General features: G+C 41.0%; 2 protein-coding genes across 3 annotated transcripts in view; both read right to left on the reverse strand.

The window, feature by feature from the left end:
* Positions 1 to 34: 34 nt before the first annotated feature.
* On the reverse strand, positions 35 to 1,853 carry spink4 (serine peptidase inhibitor, Kazal type 4). Its single transcript, XM_051383828.1, has 4 exons — positions 1,699 to 1,853; positions 1,160 to 1,191; positions 876 to 985; positions 35 to 192 (listed from the first exon to the last, which is right to left on the reverse strand). The coding sequence occupies exons 1-4, from the start codon at positions 1,748 to 1,750 to the stop codon at positions 147 to 149; spliced, it is 240 nt and encodes a 79-aa protein (XP_051239788.1). The 5' UTR covers positions 1,751 to 1,853; the 3' UTR covers positions 35 to 146.
* A 208-nt stretch (positions 1,854 to 2,061) lies between these two features.
* Positions 2,062 to 23,985, reverse strand: part of LOC127354138 (phospholipid-transporting ATPase ABCA1) — a 38,794-nt gene continuing 16,870 nt past the window's right edge. The window contains exons 9-49 of one of the 2 annotated variants that reach the window (XM_051383824.1): positions 19,603 to 19,846; positions 19,350 to 19,489; positions 19,141 to 19,257; positions 17,729 to 17,923; positions 15,903 to 16,111; positions 15,636 to 15,812; positions 15,334 to 15,556; positions 14,839 to 15,060; positions 14,379 to 14,583; positions 14,153 to 14,266; positions 13,849 to 14,023; positions 13,593 to 13,724; positions 13,340 to 13,479; positions 13,080 to 13,217; positions 12,737 to 12,966; positions 12,514 to 12,586; positions 12,173 to 12,375; positions 12,006 to 12,057; positions 11,772 to 11,876; positions 11,341 to 11,489; positions 11,060 to 11,184; positions 10,459 to 10,557; positions 10,149 to 10,338; positions 9,908 to 10,002; positions 9,761 to 9,793; positions 9,547 to 9,652; positions 9,183 to 9,257; positions 8,436 to 8,605; positions 8,133 to 8,310; positions 7,859 to 7,974; positions 7,614 to 7,758; positions 7,337 to 7,460; positions 7,079 to 7,208; positions 6,700 to 6,883; positions 6,448 to 6,554; positions 5,986 to 6,127; positions 5,744 to 5,878; positions 5,501 to 5,604; positions 5,302 to 5,394; positions 4,926 to 5,169; positions 2,062 to 4,828 (exon numbers count right to left, since the gene is read on the reverse strand). In XM_051383824.1, the coding sequence (XP_051239784.1) occupies positions 4,685 to 4,828; positions 4,926 to 5,169; positions 5,302 to 5,394; positions 5,501 to 5,604; positions 5,744 to 5,878; positions 5,986 to 6,127; positions 6,448 to 6,554; positions 6,700 to 6,883; positions 7,079 to 7,208; positions 7,337 to 7,460; positions 7,614 to 7,758; positions 7,859 to 7,974; positions 8,133 to 8,310; positions 8,436 to 8,605; positions 9,183 to 9,257; positions 9,547 to 9,652; positions 9,761 to 9,793; positions 9,908 to 10,002; positions 10,149 to 10,338; positions 10,459 to 10,557; positions 11,060 to 11,184; positions 11,341 to 11,489; positions 11,772 to 11,876; positions 12,006 to 12,057; positions 12,173 to 12,375; positions 12,514 to 12,586; positions 12,737 to 12,966; positions 13,080 to 13,217; positions 13,340 to 13,479; positions 13,593 to 13,724; positions 13,849 to 14,023; positions 14,153 to 14,266; positions 14,379 to 14,583; positions 14,839 to 15,060; positions 15,334 to 15,556; positions 15,636 to 15,812; positions 15,903 to 16,111; positions 17,729 to 17,923; positions 19,141 to 19,257; positions 19,350 to 19,489; positions 19,603 to 19,846 (5,982 nt within the window). In that variant the 3' untranslated portion in view covers positions 2,062 to 4,684. Of the gene's footprint in view, positions 4,829 to 4,925; positions 5,170 to 5,301; positions 5,395 to 5,500; positions 5,605 to 5,743; positions 5,879 to 5,985; positions 6,128 to 6,447; positions 6,555 to 6,699; positions 6,884 to 7,078; positions 7,209 to 7,336; positions 7,461 to 7,613; positions 7,759 to 7,858; positions 7,975 to 8,132; positions 8,311 to 8,435; positions 8,606 to 9,182; positions 9,258 to 9,546; positions 9,653 to 9,760; positions 9,794 to 9,907; positions 10,003 to 10,148; positions 10,339 to 10,458; positions 10,558 to 11,059; positions 11,185 to 11,340; positions 11,490 to 11,762; positions 11,877 to 12,005; positions 12,058 to 12,172; positions 12,376 to 12,513; positions 12,587 to 12,736; positions 12,967 to 13,079; positions 13,218 to 13,339; positions 13,480 to 13,592; positions 13,725 to 13,848; positions 14,024 to 14,152; positions 14,267 to 14,378; positions 14,584 to 14,838; positions 15,061 to 15,333; positions 15,557 to 15,635; positions 15,813 to 15,902; positions 16,112 to 17,728; positions 17,924 to 19,140; positions 19,258 to 19,349; positions 19,490 to 19,602; positions 19,847 to 23,985 lie in introns of both variants that reach the window. The other variant, XM_051383823.1, reaches the window with a different exon arrangement.

Here is a 23,985-nt window from a genome sequence, read left to right on the forward strand (position 1 = left end):
TTTAATGATGAAAAAATAACAACACACCAGGCAGTTGTTTACTGCTTATGGACATTTATTACTCATTGCAATGACACAGACATTCAGGTCTTTTTAAAGATCCATGTTGGGTTGATAATCAGATCCTGATTCATCTCCTGCGCAGATCAGCAGCTCTCCTCTTTGGCAATTAAAATGTCCATTTTGGTCATTCTGCAAAATGGATCATAACACCAAAATCAAAACTCACTGTGAATGTGGAAGCAAAGTCGAGAAATGGTGGAGAGATAGTAAATAAAGCCATCAATGAGGATTTTTAATACAGTAAATTATGTGTTATAGGGTTAAAAGAATATATATATATATATATATATATATATATATATATATATATATATATATATATATCAAGAGAAATACAAGCAGAGACAAACGTTCTAAAAAGAGTAAAAAAAGAGACATATTATTCCTCTCTAGAAGCTTCTGTGTGATTTTGAGAGGTTTGGAGATGATATCAGCAAGAGGTGCCCCAAACAAAAGAAATCTTTAAGCCATCCATGTATATTTAATTGGAAAATCTGTTTTGCCTGTATTTTTGTCATGCTGAAATAAAAAGTACTAATGCAAGACAATCTGAAATGTAGAGCTTTATAATGATTCATTCAACAAAGACATGATCATTTTCTTATAATGACCAATAGATGAATAATAGACTGAACAGGAACATTTCCAGTCATTTGAATCAGTTGCTGTAGTCATCCAATGACTTCACACTGCGGCTGTAGTCCATAAATTCATTCACCACCAGGGGGCGACTGTAATATCCTCCATTAAGCCTGCTTTTGGTGGTGTTAATGTGTGAATACTGTGACAGAGGAGCAGCTGTGAGTACTCACTGTCTCTCTGCACACAGGGTACACTCGTTGGCATAGGTGTTCCCGTCGCTGCCGCACACAGGAGCGAGGTTCAGAGGACACGCCACGATCTCCATGTCAGCGCAGGAAGGCTGCCAGACAATAAACAACAAAGCACACAGGGGGTGGTGTGACTTACCTTCAGTCAGCACAATATAAATAAAATGCTTAAAAATCATTCAATAATATTACTTTTCTCTCTCTCTCTCTCTCTCTCACACACACACACCCATACACACACACACGGCTAAGTCACGGTGCAGCACCTTTTTCAGGAGTCCAGAGTTCTTCTCAGCATCTGTAACGAAAGCAAATGAACTTCATACCCCATAAATCCTGGCTTACATGCAAGCACATAAGCAACCTAGCCTTATACATGAATAAAACATATCAATAGTATGCAAAACTGACCATACACCCAGACCTGAATTATGTGAATCTATGCTGTGATGAGAGAAGTCATTATAGTTCCTGTTATTGATATTTATAATTTATTATTGTTAATAGATAATACAGGAAGTGTGTGTGTGTAATCCTGACGTACAAAGGATTTTACTGTAAAGTGCCTGTAAAAAGCATACAAAAAGTTGTATATTTCTCTCAATTTCACTTTTTTTATTTTTTTATTAATCAATGTTAACAATGTTGTAAGACAATAAAACATGAACACTTCCTCGTAGGGCTGAATATTTTTATAGGCGCTGCATGTGTCACTCTGTGGCATCTAAATGTTTCTAAACAATTAAATCCTAACCTGTAACAACTAGATTGTAAAAGTACCTGAGACTAAATGTCTTTTCTTTACCTGCAGCCACACAGATGAGCAGGAGTCCCAGAAAAACAACTCTTCCAGTCATGATGTTGGTGGATGAATAACAGAAACCTCTGAGTGTGTTTCACTTACAGATAGAACTGTGTGGGGCAGTGTGCGTGCGTGCGTGCGTGCGTGCGTGCGTGCGTGCGTGTGTGGGAACGCAGCAGGTGACAACAGACACACCAACACATGCACTCTCTAGAAACTTATAGCACACATTACATAACACACACGCCCAGTGATTCAGTCAACATATCTTTTGTTCAGTCATTAGCTACAAACTTCCATTTGACAAGCCCACATTAGCATCCACTACACAGCTGCTATGACAAAAATAATCAAATCAGGAGTCTCTTTTTTTCAAAATGTATGAATTTTTTGTTTATTAATGCAAAGAAGAACTATACACAATGAGTAACAGACCCAAACAGCTGTTTAATACTTAAAAATGTAAACAAATAATATTGAGCACGAGAAGAGAAATATCACCATCTTACTGTCCTGCGTTTCTCTCTTTGTCTCTCTACTCTCTCTGCTTTTCTCTCAATCACATGTAAGCCTTCGTTCTCTATTTCAAGTGTCTTAAACAAATGTTTTAATGCAGTGGTGTAGCTTCATCTTGTCAGAATTATACCTGTGTTCCAGTGCAGAGATTGTTTTTTTTTTTAAATGTCTAATTTGCCATACCCAAATCCCTTACTTCTACATCTTTGACACAACAGGCTATGAAGTCTATAAAGTGCTCACATTCAGCTGAGGGCAAGTTTGAAACCCCACAGCTGTGATCGGATCCCCGAGAAAACGGAAACCCTTTCCAAGATTGAATATGACACAGAGCACCTGTGATGACAAACTGTCACCAATTTAAACCCTGGATTATAAAGCATTACAAGCACAACTCTAATTCACGTGGTCCCTGTTAACGTGTAGTTTCAGAAGTCTCTCAACCTCACGTCTAAAAATTTGAGTTACTGACAGTACAGTCAACTTCAATGTCGCAGCTTCTTAATGTGGACAGACAGAAAGATTAGAATTTGGCAACATCGGCAGAAAAAACTCGCAGTCTGATGGAGACTGAATGAGGGTGCAGCTTTTTGTTTCTGAGCTGCTGACAATGAGAGAGGAGGATTTCTGTGGGGGAGCTGATGGATAAAGAACTGAAACCAAAGCACAACTTAAACTTTACAAAACAGTTGCCTCCTTGATATTATGCTGGTTGATCAAAGATATATATTCAGCTCCATTTGGCACAGATACTGTTTGTTCACTCCACTGTAACTTTTTTTTTTGTTAGTTTTTTTAAATTCGACATCACAAGATACTGCTGCTACTTTACATAATATCCACACTGGTGATGGCTCAGGTCTTAATTACTCCCAACGTGCCCTCATACAGGCATGTAGAAAAGCATGTTACTGGAAAAGTTACTATCTTCAGATCCCACACAAGACGCTGTATGGGAGCTAGAGTTTTACTTGCAGGAACATTTCCATCTGATTCATCATCAAATCACATTTTGATACAGATTCTTTTTTTTTTTTTACAACAGAATTTGGATTTAGACTCACATATATATATGTGCCGGTAACCCAACAACAATGAAGCACAATTCAGTCGTCTCCTGTCCTTTACACGCTGATCTGACGGCATGCTCTGGCACACACACACACATAGAAGTGCTGATAGTCAAGGTGTGTGGCACAGTGGAAAACATGCAGTATATATTTCCAATCACCTTTCAAGAAACCAGTCCAAAATCTTTAGCAATCTTCAGATTTCTGTCGAAGTCACAACTGCCAGTGAACGATGGTTATCCTCCGTCCGTTCTGATTGGCCTTCAGTTCCATTTGAAGAGGGCAGGACGAGTAAAAACAAGCCAGTATAGCAGGCTGCATCATGTACAGACATCAAGCAACCACAAGATTTTTTTTGTTTTGTTTTTGACAATGAAGGACAAAAAAACAGTCAAGTTTCATCCATCATCTTCACAATAAGCTTTTTTTTTGTGCTTTGATGCATGGTGGTATCTGTCTTATACATTCCATAGCAGCCTTCATACGGTGTTGTTTTTTTAATGGAGTGTTCAGATTTCTCTCTCCACCATGATACAGTATAGGCACTGTGCTGGACAATGTCAAGGACACCAAGAACAAATAAAAAAAGACAACTTGGTTATCCGTTGTAATTGTTATCCAAACAAAGAAAAAAACACTCCATAGAGGTTATGTTTGTCTATTAGAATTAAATTATCTTAAAAAAACTAATTAGTACAAATTTACATGTTGCATGAGTGCATGTTTGTGATGGAAATCAATTGGATTGTAAATGCTTCTTTACCATCATTTGCATTATAAAACAACTGAGCTTGGTAACGAAGAGATCGATTGCGAGAGGTTTAACCCTGATAAAAAAGTAGTCAGTCCATCTTTTAGCAGTTGGCAGTGAATGATCCGAACTCTTTTACCATAGCACATACACGTCGCACTGACTACGGCTAACTACCTTTAGGTACGGGGATTTAAAAACTAGAGAGATTTCCTTCTATCATCCCCGATGCCGTGTCCATTGAGTGAGTAGCAGGGCTACAAGCTTTCCAGTCTGACACAGCATCATAATCTTGCTGTCACTTCAAGTGTTTTTTCTTTCTGTCCATCTAGTGAAGGAGAAGCACCGGTCCCCAACCCTCACAGGAATATCTTCTCATCTTAAATATATTTATATATATTTCTTGCATTGATTTGCATTGAGTTTTCATTGTTTCAGTGTCTGTCACAATACCTGCAGTCTCTGCCTTTTCAAGAGGCTGTGCACTGAAGTGCAGGTCCACTGAGAAATGATAACAATTAAAAAATACTAAAAAATAGAAAAAAATTTGTTTAACATAGTCTGTCTCCCCCGCAGGTTAGTGGTCCATATTTTGTGTGATGGGGGAGGGTGGGTGAAGCATAGCAACTCCCACTGATGGTATGTTGTGGGATCAGACGCAGCTCTCCCTGGTCTTGTTGTCCGTGAGGAAAGAGTTTAGCTTGGAAATGTCCACTACCACAGCGTCCCGCTTGTTCAGATGGACGTCTTTCAGGTGGTCCTCATCACTTTGGTCCTTGGCGAAATTTACAAACACCTGCGAGACGGAAAAAGAAGTGGAAAGAGGAATTAGACTTAACCTAAAGTAAAGTCACAATAAGGTTTTAGTCAGAGCCTTGGGTGCTCTTGCTTACTTGGTCTAGAGTTGTCTGGGAGACGGAGTAATCTTCTATGCTGAGCGCCTCCTTGTTTTTAGAGAGCAGGGAGAAGATGCGGGCGAGGGAGGTTAGGGAGGAGGGCAGCTGGTACTGCAGCATGTTACGGTGTTTCTCCTTCAGTGTGCTGCCAGGCAGCTCACGCTCGATGAACTCCATCACTGGCCGAAGGTCTGGGTCTGGGCCAGCCACCCGCAGGATGATGGTATAGCCATCACCAAACCTGATAAGAACATGACAAAGCAAATTTTCGTTCAACTGAATTGTTTAAACAATAATCTGGAGAAAACTAGTATTTTTTCATTTCTTGTGTGTGTGAGCGTTTTTGAAATACTAGTCTGGCGTATATTCTCACCTATTTTTGAGGTGCTGCACACTGCCCAAACAGCGGAACCTGCCGTTGACCATGATGGCCATTCTTGTGCAGAGTGCTTCACACTCCTCCATGCTGTAAAAAGCACACCAGGTTGAGTTTTGTCATGTTAAGCTAAACACACAAATTTGTAATAGTTAATGGGATGTTGTAATGATGTAATTCAGATGCCCAGTCTAACCTGTGGGAGGTCAGGACTACAGATCGTCCCTCTTTGATGATACTCAGTATTGCGTTCCACAGAGCACGGCGTGCCTTAGGGTCCATGCCTGTAGTTGGTTCATCCTGTGAACAGAAAACAACAGATACTCAGCTGCTGTTACACTCAATCCATTGTTTTCAAGAACCTGTGGGTCACCCTCCTGTCCTGCTTTATGCAAAATGATTCAGCAGCATTTGTGTATGTTTGAACATTTTCACTGACCAGAAAGACTACAGGTGGTCCTCCTATGAGAGCGATGGCAGTGGACAGTTTCCTCATGTTTCCTCCACTGTAGCTGCCCGCTGCCTTGTCCACATATTTGACCAAGCCCAGCTTCCTGATGCCCCACTCTGCCACCTAGTGGACAGAATGAAGTTTTCAATATGTCATATAATTCCTCTGTGGAGTAGAAAAGTCCAATACAGTATGTCATAGTAAATACAGCAGGTTTGTTTGTTACTGACCTCACAGACTTCCTTCTCAGGCACTCCTCTCAGGATAGCGTAAAACTCGAGGTGTTCTCTGCCGGTCAGAAGGTCGTTGATGGCATCAAACTGAGGACAGTAGCCCATGTTCTGATGCACCTCATCTATCTCTGTATTTACACTGGAGTGAGATACACACACACAGACAAGAGTGTAAATAAGCTTTACAGAAAGCAAAAAATATATATTTTAAGCAAAACTTTTACTTGTATTGAATGTTTTCTCACAAATGAAAAAAAGCTAATTTAATTGTGCAAGACTTTGCTTGAAGTCAGTATCTCAACAGGAGTGGTATGGGCTTGCTTTATTCTGCCTTGATCAATATTTATTTCAAGTACCTTTGATCCCCAGAATATATTGTTGTGACTACTTCTTGCTAGGCTAATTACAAATGAAAAAAATAAAATAATTGGACGTATTGTATATTTTGAGGTGTCTTACCTCTTGCCAGCCAGGTAGGCCTCTCCACTGGTGACCACAGAGTCTCCTGTCAGCATTTTAAAGGTGCTGGTTTTCCCTGCTCCATTCACCCCCAGCAAACCAAAGCACTGCAGGAGAAGAAAAACAATGTTAACACGAGGACCAGGATATGGGGATTATGTGTCTTGCACATTCATCATATTAGTTGAAATCTGATACACAAACTGTGTTCCTGTACTAAAGAAAGTTTGATCAATGTTGTCCAGTGCATACCTCTCCAGGGGGGATGCCGACACACAACCGATCCACTGCAGGCTTCTGTTTCCGCTTGTAAATCTTGGTGAGCTGTCTGAGCTCCAGGATGTCCGACTGTCCTGCTCCACTCAGAATCCTCTGTCGCTCTCTGGCCACATCCTCATCTTCTTCTCCAATAGGCTTCAGGTGACTGATAGATGACCTGGAAGGACACAGGCGGCAGAAGAAGGAGAGGTCACATTCAAGACAGGCTTATAGGACAGACTTTAGTTGAGAATCCAGAGGGAATTCAAATCCAAATCCTCCAATTGTTGATATCTTTAGTAATGGATGCTGTGTTATACAATAAACTATGGAGTGATTGTTTGTGCACACGTGTCTTGAAGGTTTCACCCACCTGGCCTTGAAGCAGAAGCGGTACTGAATGAGGACGGTGATGACGAAGAAGATCAAGCCTTCTATGGCCATAGCAAACAGGTTCTTTCCCACCATGTCCCAGGCCAGAGGGGAGCGGAAGCGGTTTTCACCTACAGAGACACAACCAGAACCAGAGAACAAACATTTTAAAAACATTTAGAAACTGCATCTTTAACTAAAATTTTAAAACAAACTAGGATACATTTCCAGTAGTTGGTAAAAGCCTGCTTATAATTACCAAATCTCTCCAAAGCGTCAGCCATTGCCTGATTCTTCACCATATCAATCAGTCCTCTGCCCAGACAGAAGTGAGGGAATATGAGGAACACATTCTTCAGGATGTCGTTGATACCACCGATTTCCTTAAATGGGAATAAAGTCATATTTACAGTAAATATTCATGCATTCAGTCTGTATTCAGAAATCTCTCTCTCTTTCTTGACACTGTTTGAATCAACAATCAATCAAACTACTGCTACTCTAACTATTTGAATCAGAAGTGACTTTTTATTTACATTGCTTCCAAACAGCTCCAGTACAAATGTGGAGACGCTGCCGTTGATTCCAATCAGTATGTTAACGCTGGTCAGAACCACGTAGGCCGTGCTGGGGATCTTAAAGAAGAACGAGGCTGGGTACATCAGAGGAGTGATTGACCATCTGGGAAAAGATACAAAGATAATTTTAGATGAGGTTAGAGAAACTGAGAAAACAAAGAGCCAGGTATGAGCCAACGACATTGAATGTCTGTCAAGCGTACCCGTAGAGCAGCAGCAGCAGGGCCAGCACAGGCAGATTGGTGGAGGAGACGTAGGCGTCTTGTTGGAAACACACAAAGATGATGATGACTAGTGTGGCTGGGACGATGTAGTTACACTGCAAGAGAGGAAGAGAGGGAGGGTAAAACAGAAGCTTTGGTAAGTTTTAAGATAATGATATTATATAACTGCATTATGTCCTGATATAAGGGGACATTTCTCTATTTCTAATATAGTTTGGAGAGGAGCCAGTGGTGCTCGACTGAAATGTCTCACCATATCCCAAATGAAGTTGGCCAGCCAATAGAGTAAAGGCTGCACTCCGCTGATGAACTGCATGTGTTTGGCCTTGTTCACTCTCTCCTGGATGAGGAAGACCACAAAGCTGGCAGGAACGAAAGACATGGCGAAGATCACGCAGATGGAAACCAACACATCTACTGATGTCGTCATCCTGAGATAGAGGGCGGAACAGAGCACAGGAAGCAATGAGAATGTGAGGAGATGTTTCTTAAAAAAAGGTCAAAGAGATTATGTTATAGTTTTGAAATGTATCCCCGTATTAACAGTAATACTCACAGTGCGACCTGTGACAGCTGCTCCTTGGTGAGGTTGAGCGGGTGATTGAAGGCAGTGATGCCAAACTTTGTGGGGTCTTTGCCGGCTGGCAGACTTGCCCTTAGGATGCCATTGTTCATCACATTGAGGAAAGAACCAATGCTGTGCCAGCCCTTGTTGTTGAACCAAATCTGGAGAGAGAGAGGCAGGCATTTTAGTTTCAGTAACCTCAGAGGACATACAAAGCAGGCTGGGAGTAAATTAGTAGCTTGGTGATCAGCACAAGTCTGCAAGAGACTAAAGATACTACAGTATTTTTTAACTAAATATATGTTATCCTCTTGGTTCTGTCTCCCGCTTTAGCCCTTCTTTTTATTTCTTTCCTTTCCCTTCTGTCTTATTTCTTTCCAGGTTTTGATCTTTTTAAATCTTGTTGCTTTTTGTTTTTTATGTGGTGGAATTGAGGAATTAAAGCTTTTTCAGCTAGTTTCTCTGGATAAAAGCATTACCCACATGCCTAAAATGTGACAATGTAATTATGTTTTTTCCTCAACGTTGCCCTCAACAAAGTTGATACAAATTCAGAGAAATACACAGAAGAAAAAACAATTATTATGCAATCAAATGACACAATATGAAAAAAGTGAGTGAAGCACATGGGTGTAATGGGTGCACAGCAGCATTGTTAAAGAATTTGGTAAAAAGCTTGACGGTAACCTACAAAGCCATGTGCTGTTGTATAACCAGTGTGTGTTTGTGTGTGCTAACCTTGACGTTATTCTTGGTGTCCAATCCTTGGATAAAACTGGAGAGACTGTGAAAAAAACGATCCGCTGCAGTACCCTGGAGGGTGGGAGAGGCAGAGAAAGAAGGAGAGGGAGAGGGAGAGAATCGTCTTTAGCACACGGGTAAACTGACACTGTTCAAACCTGCAAGTCTATCCAGAGTAGTACCGCTACAGTTGGAATATATAAAAACCTAAAAATGTAGAAACGAGCTGCTGTATTCAGCAGTTTGTGTTGTACCCCTGACTAATTGAAACCACAGTAGTAAAAGTGGCTACATTAATAAGCTTTTCTTGTGCATTAGCTTGGTGCAGCATGTGAAATAAAACTGTAATGAAATCACTTACTGTCTCTAGACGGAAGCGTCTCCTCAACTGAGCGATTGCATCATCGATTTCATCCGTGTGGGACAAAAGCTGAGAACTCCTGGCGCCCAATGAAAATCCACCGTATCTGCATAGAGAACAATCATTTTAATATCAGCGAGGGAGACAGCAGAGAGGCAGTCAGGTGGATATTATTGACAAATAAGCTCAAGATGGATCATGTCTGATTATGTACCTGAATTCATTGACCCAAATCTTGTTCTTCAGACTGAAAAAGAAGAAAAAAATGTTATGCTTAATGCCCCTTTGAATGAGAAATAATAGCAGGCAAGAATTAGCACAAATATAAATGTGTCACACAAATGTGTAAAATGATGGATACCTCTTGCCAATGATCTGCGCGTAGGTTTTCACCAGATAGTCTGAGACGTTTCTGCCGGTCAGATTCTGAAGAGTGTCTTTGTCACTGATCATCTTCTGGATACGCAAACAGACACAACAGTTCGTTAAAACTGTGTTCTTTTGTGCAGCATTATCACTTTACTTGTATTTGTGTGTGCAAGAGAGAAGGAGGAGGAGAGTCCCCCATTACACTTTAGTTTCGACTTTGTGGTATCACCAACCTGTGGTGGTGGAAGTCCCCCAGCACCAGCAGGACATTCGGGAAGCATCCTCTTACGTCCTCCACAGCTGCACTCACATAGGGGTGAGGGATTCTCCATGGACCAATTGCCTTTGTCGAACATGTCCTTCACACTTTGGGAGACTGGCGGGACCGACCACTCATCTTCAACTGCTGTACAGTGAGTGTCCCTGGAGCACAGAGATAGACATGTTAAAATTTAACTCCAAATCTCCATTTTATGCACACCATATTTAAGGTCTACATATATTTATTTTCGTAAATGTTTGTTGACTTTTGTCAAAACTCACGGTATGGGTTCTCCTTCCATGCAGCGAGTTCCAAATCCTGGTTTTTCTGTGAGAGCTCCTAGTAGTTTGTTGATGTGAGGGTCCTCGGGTAAGTCATTACTACAGAGACACAGAGAACCCATTGCCTTTAATAAAACATATATTATCCTATATAATACCTTCAGTTAATTATAATATCTTTAATAATACATACATTTATTAACTGTAAGTGGAAATACACAGACAAATCATCACAAACAAATTATGTTTATCAATGGGTTAATAATAGAGTGACATTTAAAATTTCCGACTCTGCCACTCTTTGAAATTTTTCGCTTTTTTTATTTTGAGTTTCACAGTTACTTAATGACTGCGTTCAGCTGTTAAGCCGGTGAGTTATAAATACATCAGTTAGGTAACATGCAAACACTAGTACAGTTAGGTAACCTTTTAATTGATGAGTTGAGCACTTTGTAGGTAGAAATAGCTACAGAATGAAGACTAAGCATAGATTTTACTGATAATTATCTAGTTTAATGTCAAGAATGTATAAAATGAGCAGAGAAATCTCTTTTTTGTTATTTGATAAATTGATGAAAAGGAGGAACATGCAATATCTCACCTGATGAAGTTAAACTGTTCTCCATACATGCTTGGATCCAGAGCCAGACTTGGGTACTTTCCAAATGGAGGAACAATCAGACTGAACACCAGGGCAATACACACAAACACTGCCGGAAGAACAATCTGAAAAACAACGTCATGACAGTTTATTACAATTCTTCTTCTAACAGGGAAATTATGTTATGAACACTGTATGGTAAATTCAAGACAGAAATACCTACACTGATTACCTCTTTTTATAGTTTACAGTACATGTTTATCATAATAGCTTCAGTATACCTGAGCAAAGAAGCCTTTCCTGGAGCGTCGAGCGTAGAGGAACCGTTTCCACAGTAGTGCAACAAACTGCTGTCTCTTCAGACTCCAGCCTTTGACCTGGTATGAACCTTTGCCATCTGTTCCACTGAGCCAGTCAGTCTCTCGGGATTCTGGACAGGAACACCATGATACATGTGAGCAAATTTGCAACATTGTAAGTCTGTTGCTTGATTTGCTAATAAACTGAACAGAGTGTCTGCATTTTACTGGCACAGAACAATTGATTTCAGTTCATTAGAAACTGTTCTCAAATGTGACATATGCCTTCTATTTTTCTACGTACATTGTTGGTGAAATACACCTCTGGGTACAAACACTAACAGCAATGATAGTGACAAGAGTGTTGCTATCATTGCACTGCATGCTGGGTAGTGCAGTTCTACCTGGGTCACCTTCAGAGTCGTTGAAATCAAAGTCGTCCTCAGTGAAGGGCTTCAGGCAGCTCTGGTGGTCTCCAAATGCATGATGGCGGCGAGTTCTGGTTGGCACGACTCCATCTGCAGCCACAGGAGAGCTCATTTAAACAATCTTTCAAGTTTTAAGTCTTCTGTTTTGTTTAAAGACAGCTCCTGCAATAATTCAGATTGTTTCTGCTAATATAAGTCTAGAAAAGGTGCAAATCTCACCTGAAAGCTCAACTGAATCCACTCCACTGTCCTCTGCAACTTTCAGGAAGATCTGCCGAGTTGGAAGACATGCGATTAAAACATTGGCAGAAGAATATAAACAATAAATCAAACAGAAAATAAAAAGAAGAGACAAAAAGGTGTGTAAACTTTTTATTGCTCCTTACCTCCTCCAGTGTGGTATCAGATATTCCATAGCTGGATATTCCCAGGTCAGTGAGTCTGTCATCCAGCTCATGGAAGAGCTCTACAAAGGCTCCGTCTTTAGCTGACTGGTAGGGCAAGACATAGGTGAGTTCATGGCCGAGGTCCTCAACCATGCGAGCCTCTGGGACATGCTTGAATATCACGTTGGAGATGAGAGACACATCTGTAGGGACAAAATCGTCAGAAAGAGTGAGAAGTTGGTGAGAGGGAATAACACAATATCGACATTGTTCATATGCAAAGTTAATTTTGGAATACACTTGTCCACCTCTGAAGCAGTCAATTGAGTGTCAGTTCTTACCAATAGTGGTGGTTTCACTCTCTGGTTCACTGCCCAGACCAGCATCTGAACTGCTCTCTGATACATTGTCCTCCTAAAGAAAAAGACAAAGAGGGTAAAAGAAAGATTAAATCTCCTTCCTTCCTGAAAATCATCTCTTGTTAGCTGAGACAAAGGCTCTGGAAGTGAGACTACTTCTTTTGTATCTTTTAAAAACACACGTTTTCCATGACATCTCTTTTACCTTCTCTGGCTTCTTGCTGTATGAGACTGTGCTGGCAGAATTCCTGCAGGACTGAAGAGTCAAGTCATAGTCTCTCTTGACCAGGGTCAGGTAGTAGCCTGTGCCCAGATGGGTCTTCAGGAAGAGCGAGGAGCCTACGCAGCACAGCTTGCCGTGGGAAATGATGGCAATACGGTCACCCAGGATGTCGGCCTCATCCATGTGGTGTGTGGACAGGATGATGGTGCGGCCTGACAGAGGAATAAAATTATTCAAGTGTCAAACTACAGAATTAAATATATAAAATATTGGAAATAATTACTAACTATCATATTACTACAAACCAACTATCAGTCCTATTTACCTTGTCTGTATTTAAGCAGCAGGTCCCAGATACCCCTGCGCGCATAGGGATCGACCCCAGCAGTAGGTTCATCCAGGATTACAACCTTGGAGCCCCCGACAAAAGCCAGGGCCACTGACAGCTTCCTTTGCATGCCTCCTACAAAGACAACAAGAAGAAAAGGTCAGAATGACAGTTTTCATGTAAAACCTACACGCATGTTTAATATTTCTTGTAAAATGAAAAGAAAAATTTAAAAAAAGTAAAACAATCAAACTGACCAGACAGCGCGTTGGTGCGGGACTGTCGTTTGTGGGGTAGTCCGACATCGTTCACAATTTGTTCCATCTCAGCCTTCACCATCTCCTCTGGCAGCCCCTTCAGACGGCCGTAGAACCAGATGTGTTCCTCCACTGTCAGCCTGGATTACAACAACAAATTACACAATTACCAAAACACAAAAGGCTACAAGTGTGCAAAGAATTCCGTTCTCGATGTTGAGCTCTTAAGATACTAATTTGACAGTTCACGCACATGCTAAATAGTACGTTGTGCTGAGGACAGACGCCCAGATTCTGCCGGATGGTGCTGAGTTCAGTGCGGATGTCCTTGCCGAGGATGTAGGCTGTACCAGAAGTGGGTGGAAACAACCCTGTCAGGATTGACCTATCAGGAAAGAAGGCAGGGACAGTCACCATCTCAACTTCAAAATCTTTCAACTAGTTTCAGACGCTCAACTCAGTTTAACTCAGCAGTACTGCAAGTGTATTGCAGATAATGTGTATCTTACATTGTTGTGGTCTTGCCAGCTCCGTTGTGGCCAAGGAAGGAGGTTATCTGTCCGTTATAGAACCTCAGGGACAGTCCGTCTACAGCAAGCTTGTTTCCATTGCTGTAGACCTTCACCAGATTCTCAATGTAAACACCTGGCTCAATGTGGCCCGGCTCCTCCTCAATACACACAGCTGGGGGAAAAAGAAAGACATAGACAACAGCATTTTAGCAATGACACAAGCTCAGGTATCATCTATTTATTTATATCTAAACTCTTCTATAAACAGAAAGACAATTGATATTAGTAATAATGATTGTACCTTCAGCGTTGCCCTTCTTTGACAGAGGGGTGGAGAGGTTCTTGTTCTCTTTCTCTCCGCACCAGTACGTCCTAGTGAAGGGGAAATACCAAGGCCTGGGGATCCCGTACTGACCTGGAATAGAGTGAATTGTTTTGTTTTCAGTCCTGTCCGCCAAGCTAATACAACTCATAATACTCTGCATTATTTAACAGTACATGATTGATTTAGCAATTTAATCTCTTACCAGGGAACACAGCTTCGATATACCAGGTCATTATTCCGTAGAGCACGGCGTCGAACAGCATGAGGCAGATAGAGGTGGTCAGGTTGTAGCTGTCTTCCTCCAGAGGGCTGGCGAGCAGGTTTGACCACTGGATGCCCACCCCTTGCTCCTCAAACAGGGCAAAGTACTCACAGCCAAAACCAAAAGCCACAGGAGACAGCAGACTCTGTGAGAAGAACGGAGAAACCAGAGATTAGCAGAGCTAAACTTTGGATAGGGGATGTATGTAGATGTAATTTTTGGACACGTAGGTCCATTTAAAAGAATACTAGAGACCTTTTTAGATCACTATGTGGCAATGAAGAGATTAGATTTCTAGACATAGATGTGAGGGTGAAATCTCAACAACACAACACTCATCACATAATGTATGTATTTCTGCATGTATTCATGTGTGTATAATTCAATTTCTTCTACGCACCACTACAACTTTTGCTCCAAAGCCCACATAGTCTTGCCAGGCAACGCACAGTACGTAGGGCAAGTAGAGGGTGAAGTATATGATGCCACCGCAGGCAGCTGCCAAGTTGGCACGAGAGAACAGGGTGCTGATGAGGAAACACTGCATGATGGTTACTACGCCAAAGGACCCCAGGAAAAGAAACACCACTCCTGGGTCACTGTAAGGCAGCAGGTTGCCCATCTGAGAAGGGTGGCAGGGAAAGAAGAGAAAGAGGATGAAATAGTTTCCTGGTTACAGCAGTATGATATCACTTGTTTTCCACAATTTGAGGACATTTCTTGACAATGAAGTGATCATGGAGAAACAGAGTGACTATCAGGTCAAATGAGTTGAGAATAAACATCAGCAATGATCAGTGTGAGTATGTTCACTTGTTTTCTACAATTTGCTACATTCCTGCACGATGACAAAGTGTATACATGTGTATGTGTGCGATACTGTGGCAACACCAACCTTCAGTAACATCACTAACAAGCCGGCGCTGATCAGGAGCGGGATTAAACTGCTGATGAACCAGCTGAGCCACAGGGTGCCGTTGTTCAGTCCCATGATCCTCATGGTCTCCCTGAGACGGGCCTCCTTCTCATATACCACTCCCTTGATGATGATGGCTACCGAGTACATCCATGCCAAGGTCATGAAGAGAGGCATTGACCGACTCATCACCCGCAGGAAACTGTGATAAAGAGTGAGAACATTTGGTTACATACCTTTTAAGTCACTTTATAGTGAAAGGTGCCATTAGTCTCACTTACATGTCATCAACATAGCAGGGGTAGGGCATCTGCTGAATGTAGATGCCTGTCTTCTCCTTGGTGCCAGTGATGGCTCTGATGATTCCCTGCTCAATGACGTCCTGTAGGTAAGAAAATCCTCCCCAGATGTACCGAAGGTCCTCGAAGGGGTCTGCCCTGGGACCAGGGTCCCAATAGCTGCAAAGCAAGATGAAAATCAGTAAGTTCATAAGAACAAAATCTGCAATGACTCTGCAATTAAATTAACAGTTAGGAACAGCCTCTTACCCATCTTTAATCTTGTTTGTCCTCTCCACATTATCAATGTCCATGCGGATCTTAAAGTTGACGTTAGGGGGCAAGTCAGTACTGTTGTTATGGGCGATGTCAGGAAACACAATCCCAGCCCAGAACTTCTGGTTGTCCAGAAGACCCATGGACTTGTTGACCAGTCTCTCCTCATTAGCTACTGGCTCCAGCTTGTCCAGGTTCACACACTGAGAGGAAAAGAGAGCAGGGTTATGGCATATTTTACTAGTGTATGAAGGTCTGTGTCTCAAAGAAAGTCAAAGAAAGACGAAAATAATCTTTCCTGGGTTTCAAGCCTTATCTGCCCCTGCTATCTTAATTGTGTTTTTTTCTATGTTGTTTTTAATAAGAGCCTGTCTTAAGTACTTCAAATGTTAATGTAAAATGGTTTTATTGGTAAACAGAACCTTAACAGACCCTTAGGTAAACAGCTCCAAACAAACTAATCAATTCTTAAGCAGAAATCATAAAAATTCATGCTCTCACAAATATTGTCCTCAAACTGATAACATTGAACTTTATACCCTGTTACACACACTCATGTGCCTTGGGTAGACAGTGAGGAACCCCACCAGAGCTCTTTAGCTGATTTGTTGAGACCTCCTGCAGATTAGCCTCTCCCATAGCTGACCTCATCCCCTCACACTGTGTGAGAAGCCAATGAGTTCAGAAAGCACAATGAAAACACAGCATTCCTAATGCTACAGGCAGGGCAGGCTTTTTAATGGTTACTTAAGGCCTTGACATCATTTTTGGTGTGAGGAATGTCAGTTTACACACATTATATGATCTCCTGGGTGAGAAACAGTCAGTAGGTCGGAGGGTTGTTTGTGGAGTTGCTAGACATGAGTCAAATAAAAGTCCTCAAGTTAAGAGTTTCAAATTCCCTCTTTCTAAATTATTTGTATTGTATTTGTGCATTTTATTGCATTAGCCCCAGTGGTTAGAGGGATAACGAGACTAAGGAGAGTTTAATGTCACGAGGTGGATTCAAACCTGCATTAAAATCATCATTAGTCATCACTCTATGGAATGGAAAACATAATTATTTATGTAGATAACCTCATCATTATATATAAGATAAGTGTTTATGAGAGGTACATCACAAGGCTATTAGTTGACATTTCCTACAGAATCCTGTTATTATCTTATATGTTTATACGGGTATCTCAATCGAAATGTCCCACTCATTAGAGCATGAACATTGATTAACATTTGGCTGAGCTTCAGGCTGGTTGTTTATTGCTGAGGCTTGGCTCTGGCACACTGACCCACTACTTAGAGACAGGGAGCAGTGAGAGACTAAGCATAACAATAACTCAGTTTGATGATGGAAGGCAGGGAAAAGAACATTGGATTTTAAGACTTTTAATTGCCCTGCCAGTAGCTAAATGCAGCTCAAAGTGTATTAAAAAAACAACAGAAGATACAAGTTTTTTTTAATGCGATGACCTCTATGGGAAAGTGGCATTTAACCTATTTTCCCATTAGCTTTTCTTTGCATCTTGACCTAATTGGAAGATTTTAGATAACAGCTATTTTACAGACACAACTTAAGACCCATACAATGATGTGTTTATGGGCACACTCCCGAAGAACTGCTACACAGTAATATATTTTCACACGTCTACATATGCAGACTGACCTAGTAATGTATAAGTCAAAACTAGTTTGTCATTTTATGTACTAAACATTTTTCCTGGAAAAATGCACCATCATCACACATTTCTTTGTTCACATTTTGAGAACATTTTCTTCTTTTAGCCTTGTATGTTTGTTGGTGCATCCTGCACTGACACACTAACCTCCATGAAGCGTGAGATGGTCTGTATGGCCTGGTCGGTTTCATTGAAGATGTCCCTCCACGTATAGGCGGACCCTGCCGGTCTTTGGTCCTCTGAGACCTTGGACAGGAAATCTGACACATCTGATACCCGCCACTCAGTCTCACTGAGCTGGGCATTAAAGAATGCAGCACTGGCGTTATTCTGGAGCAGGGTCTGCAAAAAGGAAGGTTTACATTGTTTAGAGAGAGTCAATGTACATGTTACAATACAGAAAACCTAAAATATTAAAGAGGGTACAGATAAAGAAAAATGCATTTGCAAAAAAACTGAATAATCACTGTATGCCTTAAGGCTGGTTGGGTTTTGTGACCTTTATTCTGGCTGCAGCCTGTGTGTGTGTGTGTATGTATGTTGGTGTATCCCTTTGTGTGACTTGTGACCTATTTTACTGTCATAAGTTTTTTCTGAGATCCCAATTCAAGGCTTTTCTCAAAGTCATTATCTCTACCATCAGCCAGTTTCCCAGAGAAAACTATTTCTGCTATCTTATCAAATATGATGCAAAACAGAATATTATTTCAGCCCTGTTATTTTCAACAGAACAAAATACAGCTGAATAGAGCTTTAAATGTAATGTTTTGTCATGATTTTCAAAATAATTGTTTTCAGAGGTCCATGACTCTTCATATACAGTTAACGGTCTCAGCAAATATATCTTCAAGAGTTATTGTACAGAATCATCTCTCACCACTAGGTGGAAGTGGTGCTTATGTGATTTACATAGGAAAAGTGGCTTGTGAAATAAAAAGCAAGCGGAAGAGCCATGTTATGAAGTATATGCCATCTGATACAGACTTTTCTCTTAAAAACACAACAGTAATGGCTCATTCTGATAAGAGTGTCATTTTATACCCATGAATCTACAGAGAACAAGCAGTTCTGTGAGCAAGATAGCCAACACTTTGTGTGCTTGTCACTGTTAGATGTGATCAGAGACAACGAATGGCTTACATGATTGTTTTGCTTTATGTTTTCAGACTGCTGCCAGACCCTCATTTTAATACCACACTGACAATTCCTCCATGCTTTGTTATAATTAATCAAATTTTGTAGTTGACCTAATCTCTCTGTATATTAGGCTCTCATTTTTGGGACACCAGCCAGTATGACAAATTACTGACTTCTCTTTGCCTATGTCCTCTTTCTCCACAGTTTATCATCCAATCAGGGTCAGTCAGATATTTTGTTAATATAGTCACAGCATAGACCTATTGAAGTAGTCTGGGTGGTCATATCAGACACATAATTATACTTCAGTCTCAGAGATGCAAAGATTACAATCTTTAAACCCCTCATGTAAACAGGAAAAACACTGAGAACACAGCAATGACGTGTTTGTACGAGAGTGTTGTCAGTGCATCTGGACTCACCCTGACCAAGTCCATTTCCTCGCTATTCTCCATGAAGTTCCAAACTTTGGGCTTCAACTCCACCCACATCCCTCCAAGGTCCCGTAGCACGCCAAGCTCCTGGAAGGTCTTATTAACCTGCAGCACACACAAGCACACTCAGTGTCATTAAATGGAGTTTCATTTATGATTCTGATGGCGGTCTTACAGATGAGAGGGGCCTGTTGTACCTCGTGGATGATCCTCTGTGTTGCCGGAGTATCTGGGGTGTACAGGATCTTCCCCATGAGCAGAGGCTTCAGAGCTCTCCAGATCATCCTGGAAATGGGGCTAGACTCCAGGCCTCGCATCATGTTGTTACAATAGGGAGCTGGAAAATACACACAGTGAAATTCTGAATGTTGAAACTTGTCTGTCTTCTATGGTAAATGATTGGCAAAAAGGGGAAAAAAATGGTTGTTTTCAATAGTTTTGGACACTCACTGGAAGAGTTGTCGTAAGTGGAAAGAGGTTCATTGTCGCTGTCGTTGCCATGGTTTCCGAACAGGGCCTTGTAGTTATTGTCTTCATACCAGTTGAGAGACTTGATTTTAAGACCACCTCCCTCAGGGTGTCCGCAGACTATACGTGACACAGCCTGGTACATCTGGTTTGGAGAGCCTGTGGCATTTGCAGTCAAATAGAGGATCTCCTTACGCATATCCTTCCAACTCTTCATACTGGAGAGCTGGAGGCAGGGACACAAACACACAGACATGTTGGCATGATGACTGGATCATTCCAAGTCCAAATGTTGACAAGCTAGGAGATACAAATATTCACAGACATTTCCCAGACCCATGAGCATGTAAACAGACATTGAAAGCTGGTACTCTTTGACAGTCACACTAAATGTCCAACAGTCATCATCATCAGTTGGCTACACAGTGTCTCTTTACAAAGAACATTTCAGATGATGAATATTACCTTTAAACATTATACAATCTAATATTCATATCATTAATAATCTCATTCTGGGTTACGTGGCTGTCTTCTACTGTCTACTGTGAAGGTGGTTTAAAGTACATGGATTATGAAAAGTTGTACTTTTAAACAATGGAGAGCTCTGTAGAAAATTTTAGTCTGGTAATTATATAGATCTATGTCTTAAATCTCAGCCTTCAGCAAAGAACAAGGTCTTCATGAGTTTGCTGAATGTACTGCATGTCATAACATCTGAGTTCAAATTGTACATGTCCATGTACAGTTTGAACTCAGATGTTATGGACATGACAAGTGTTGAAATGTGGGGTGACACTTAGAACTTAGCTGTCTGCCTGACTAAGATAATTTTAACTGCTGTTCCCAGTCCTATCTTTCCCCGTCTGCATACATGAGCGTGTGTGCGTGGATTTGCATTTCTCTCTAGAGGAAAGGTCAGATAACATATAACACGTAATTTGGGGTGTTACTTAGATGTTATCACACTGTTTCTTACATGAAAATCAAATATGATCATGATTGTTCATGGAGTTTTTTAAGGAACATAAGCACTGTTCTTTACTCACTGATATTAAAAGGTTTACCTCTCCACTGTGTTTCTTTGTCAAAAAAGTCTTAATGCTAAAGACTTGGAGGCAGTGTAGTACTGTTGCCTTGTTTTTACAGCACAAAATTCATGTACTGCTGCAGCTCGGCTACTACTAACAGTTCTGGTATAGTTTAGTATTGTTTCCAGTGTCAGAAATAAAAGGTATGTAACATATACATATTTCTCATTGCACATTGCCACAAACTTAAGTAAATAATATGTTCCCTTTGTTATATTCCTCTAGTCTCCAGAGAAACCGTCCTTGATATTCTATAAGGCTGAAGGGAGCAGGGAGTTCATTTTGGTTCACACAGAGGTTACTACAGGTCAAGAGACAAGTCGCTACAACTTCCCAGTTAATGTCTCTTAACTGGTCAACTGCACATGCAAATACGTCACCGACTCGTGATAGGGAAGGAATGAAAGGAGGGGTTTTGTGTTTTTGTGCAAGTAAGACACGGAGAAGGTGGAATAAGAGGGGAGCTTTTGTTGTGTAAGTGTGAACCACAGAAGTTTATATTCAAGCTTAGGCTAAGCTCCAGCTTTGTGTGTGAGGAACGAAGGCCAAGGAAATAAGACCTTTTTCCTGAGGTGAATGTGCGAAGAGGTTGGTGAGACAGAAAGAAAGAAAGAAAGAAAGAAAGAATATGAGCTTGCAGCAGAGAAGGCAGGAGTGGAGGGTGCGAGAACAAAGAGAGGTTACTATCGGTCGTTCTCCTAATAGGCAAACCTCCGCAGGCTCCACAAGCAGAGCCTTATTTCACTGACAACTGATGAGTACACACTCGCTGACATACAAACACACATGCACGCACTAACACATAAACGAGCGGGATGAACACAAACACAAACACACAGAGGATCCGGACACGTCATGCATGCCTGTTTCAGAACAAATAACACTGTTTTCTCTGTCAACTCTGTAATTTAAAATCAACAGTCTACAGAATGTAGTTCTTATTCTGTCTGTCAACAAGATATTCAACACTGTTTTCCAGAGAAAGTGAGACTGAGCGAGCTGTTGCGTCTCAGATCACAGATACACGTTCTGTACTTGGTTACTTTGCAGCTGAGCCCGCCGCTGCATAAAACAGTCACATGCTTTTCAAAGAACTGGGTGCAATAATGTGTGTGTGTTGTCTTAGACTGGGTGCATATCTGGGTCTTTGGATAGGTGGTTTCCTTGTGGGCTGTCTATGTATCTATGTATCCGTCTATATGTGTTTATGCATTACAAGGTTATCAGATTGTGTCTGTCTTACATATGTACTCTAGAATAGCTGCAGAAACAGAGCAATGACTGACAGAAACCTCAACCACAGCTTTTTTTCTCCTGATCTGGTGTCAAATGCTTGCACAGACAAGGCAATATCTTCTAAAGTAGGTTTTTTTTTGACTACTGTGTGTGTGTGTGTGTGTGTGTGTGTGTGTGTGTGCAACTGACTGTTGTTGGTCAGTGTGAGTCAGTTTGCTTGTACTGAAAATGCTTTTGTGTGACTGAGTATATGTGTCATTTCCCTAGAGGGATGATGCCCATGTTAACTTGGATGATTGGGTGAGAAATACACACATACAGACGGGCAGGGAGCAGAGGAGGATCATCCCAGAGTAACCTCGTAGCAGAGCCTGTATGAGGTTACTAAAGTTCAAATTTCCACTCCAGCACACAGCTATTTAGACCAGAACAGCACGGGGCTAATCATAAATTAATTGTTAACATGAAATCATACATTTTAACTAGATCTAAAGCAGGTTCTGACCTGAATATTATACAACTCCTGCTCTTTCTGACAATGTAAACCTACTCAAAACAAGAAATAAAAATTGCTTAAGATACTTAGGGCAAATAATACAAGATACATGATAAATGTCACTAATGTTTCCGAGACGCATGTTGATTAAATTATTTTAAAAAGTATGCATTTGCTGGGCTTGTCAAAGGAAGAAATTAATGAATTAAAGAAGGCTTTAATAAATGTTGGTGTTAATAGTCTGTGAATAAGTGGGAGACTGGATTATTATTATTAATATTAGATTATAGAGTTAAAATCTCTGTACTTGAGCTAAACACAATAAAAAGTTTAATGAGAAAACAGCAAATTATGAAGATCGAATCAAATTGGATGGCTGCTGAACACTTCTGTGAGGACCTTTGTGGGAGCAAGGAGGAGAATCTGCCACAATTTCAAGTGCATGTTAACTAAACTACGCTGCAAACTTCCTCGGACCACTACATAGGTAGGATTAAGACAAGGACTGTAGATGAATTCTAGTTTATACTTCCCCTTTTCAAGATATTCTTAGAATAAGAAAACAGGTCTGTCAAAGTGTATAGAAAGTTGTATTTTTGCACATTTTACTCCAGAAATTCCATGTCACATGGCTGACATGGCTGAAGACCTTTCCCTGACTACTGAAAAGACATTTTGAAAATACATTATCGGTGGAATTCTTTTAGCCTTCCAACTGTGATAAACCCTGGATTGAAACACAGGCACAGGAGAGGTTACATAAGTGCATTTCTCCACTCTGCCAGCTTCATACTTTGTCTACCAACCAGCTGAGCAAACCCATATAATCTACTTCAAACAAAGTAATACAGAGGACAAAGAATAATTTCCATTAGCGTCAAGAAATCAGAGAATAAAATGGTGCTGTGTGTTTACATGTCCTAAATAAGCACCAGCAGCCTAAAACTAGCACCGGGTCTCCACAGGAGAATAAACGATCAATAAGAGCTGGTTTAGAAACAAACAAGAACATGGTGAAACCCGGGAGGAAGTTGTGACAGAATGATCTTTTTAAATATTCTTCCACTTTTGTCTTTTGCACCCTTCTTGAGTTCATGTTGGTTAATCTTTGCCCTCTCACACAGTGCCAAGCACAGCCACAGTAGAGGGGAGATAAAAAAGATTGGTGACAATTGCAATTGCATTGATGTACTTACAGCTGCTTAGACAGGAAATGCTATCACACCCGCAAATTTACACACTTGCACACACACACATACACTCTCTCTCACAAACACACACACACACACACACACACACACACACACACACACACACACACACACACACACAAACATTCGCACACATGCAGCTGGCTCTTTATGTTTTGCCAACTCAGCAGAGGAGACACCTGAGAGAAAGGAAGTATGTGTTGTGTGTGTTTTTGCACCACCGACTACTGCTTCTCTCCTTTCTTACTACATTCCACCAGCTCAGACTGGGTTACATTAGCTTAGGCCAGCCAATGCGAGCGTGTGTGTGTGTGTGCGTGCATGCATGTGATCT

This window comes from Dicentrarchus labrax, unplaced genomic scaffold, assembly GCF_905237075.1.
Source record: "Dicentrarchus labrax unplaced genomic scaffold, dlabrax2021, whole genome shotgun sequence".
In the NCBI taxonomy this organism is placed as follows: domain Eukaryota; kingdom Metazoa; phylum Chordata; class Actinopteri; family Moronidae; genus Dicentrarchus; species Dicentrarchus labrax.

Excerpts from the sequence above, each read along its gene's own strand:
- spink4 (XM_051383828.1), bottom strand. The coding sequence starts at position 1,750 with ATGACTGGAAGAGTTGTTTTTCTGGGACTCCTGCTCATCTGTGTGGCT. Across the intron at positions 986-1,159 it reads ACTCTGGACTCCTGAAAAAG|CCTTCCTGCGCTGACATGGA; the intron begins GTGCTGCACCGT and ends ATTGTCTGGCAG. Across the intron at positions 193-875 it reads ACCCTGTGTGCAGAGAGACA|AATGACCAAAATGGACATTT; the intron begins GTGAGTACTCAC and ends TCCATTTTGCAG.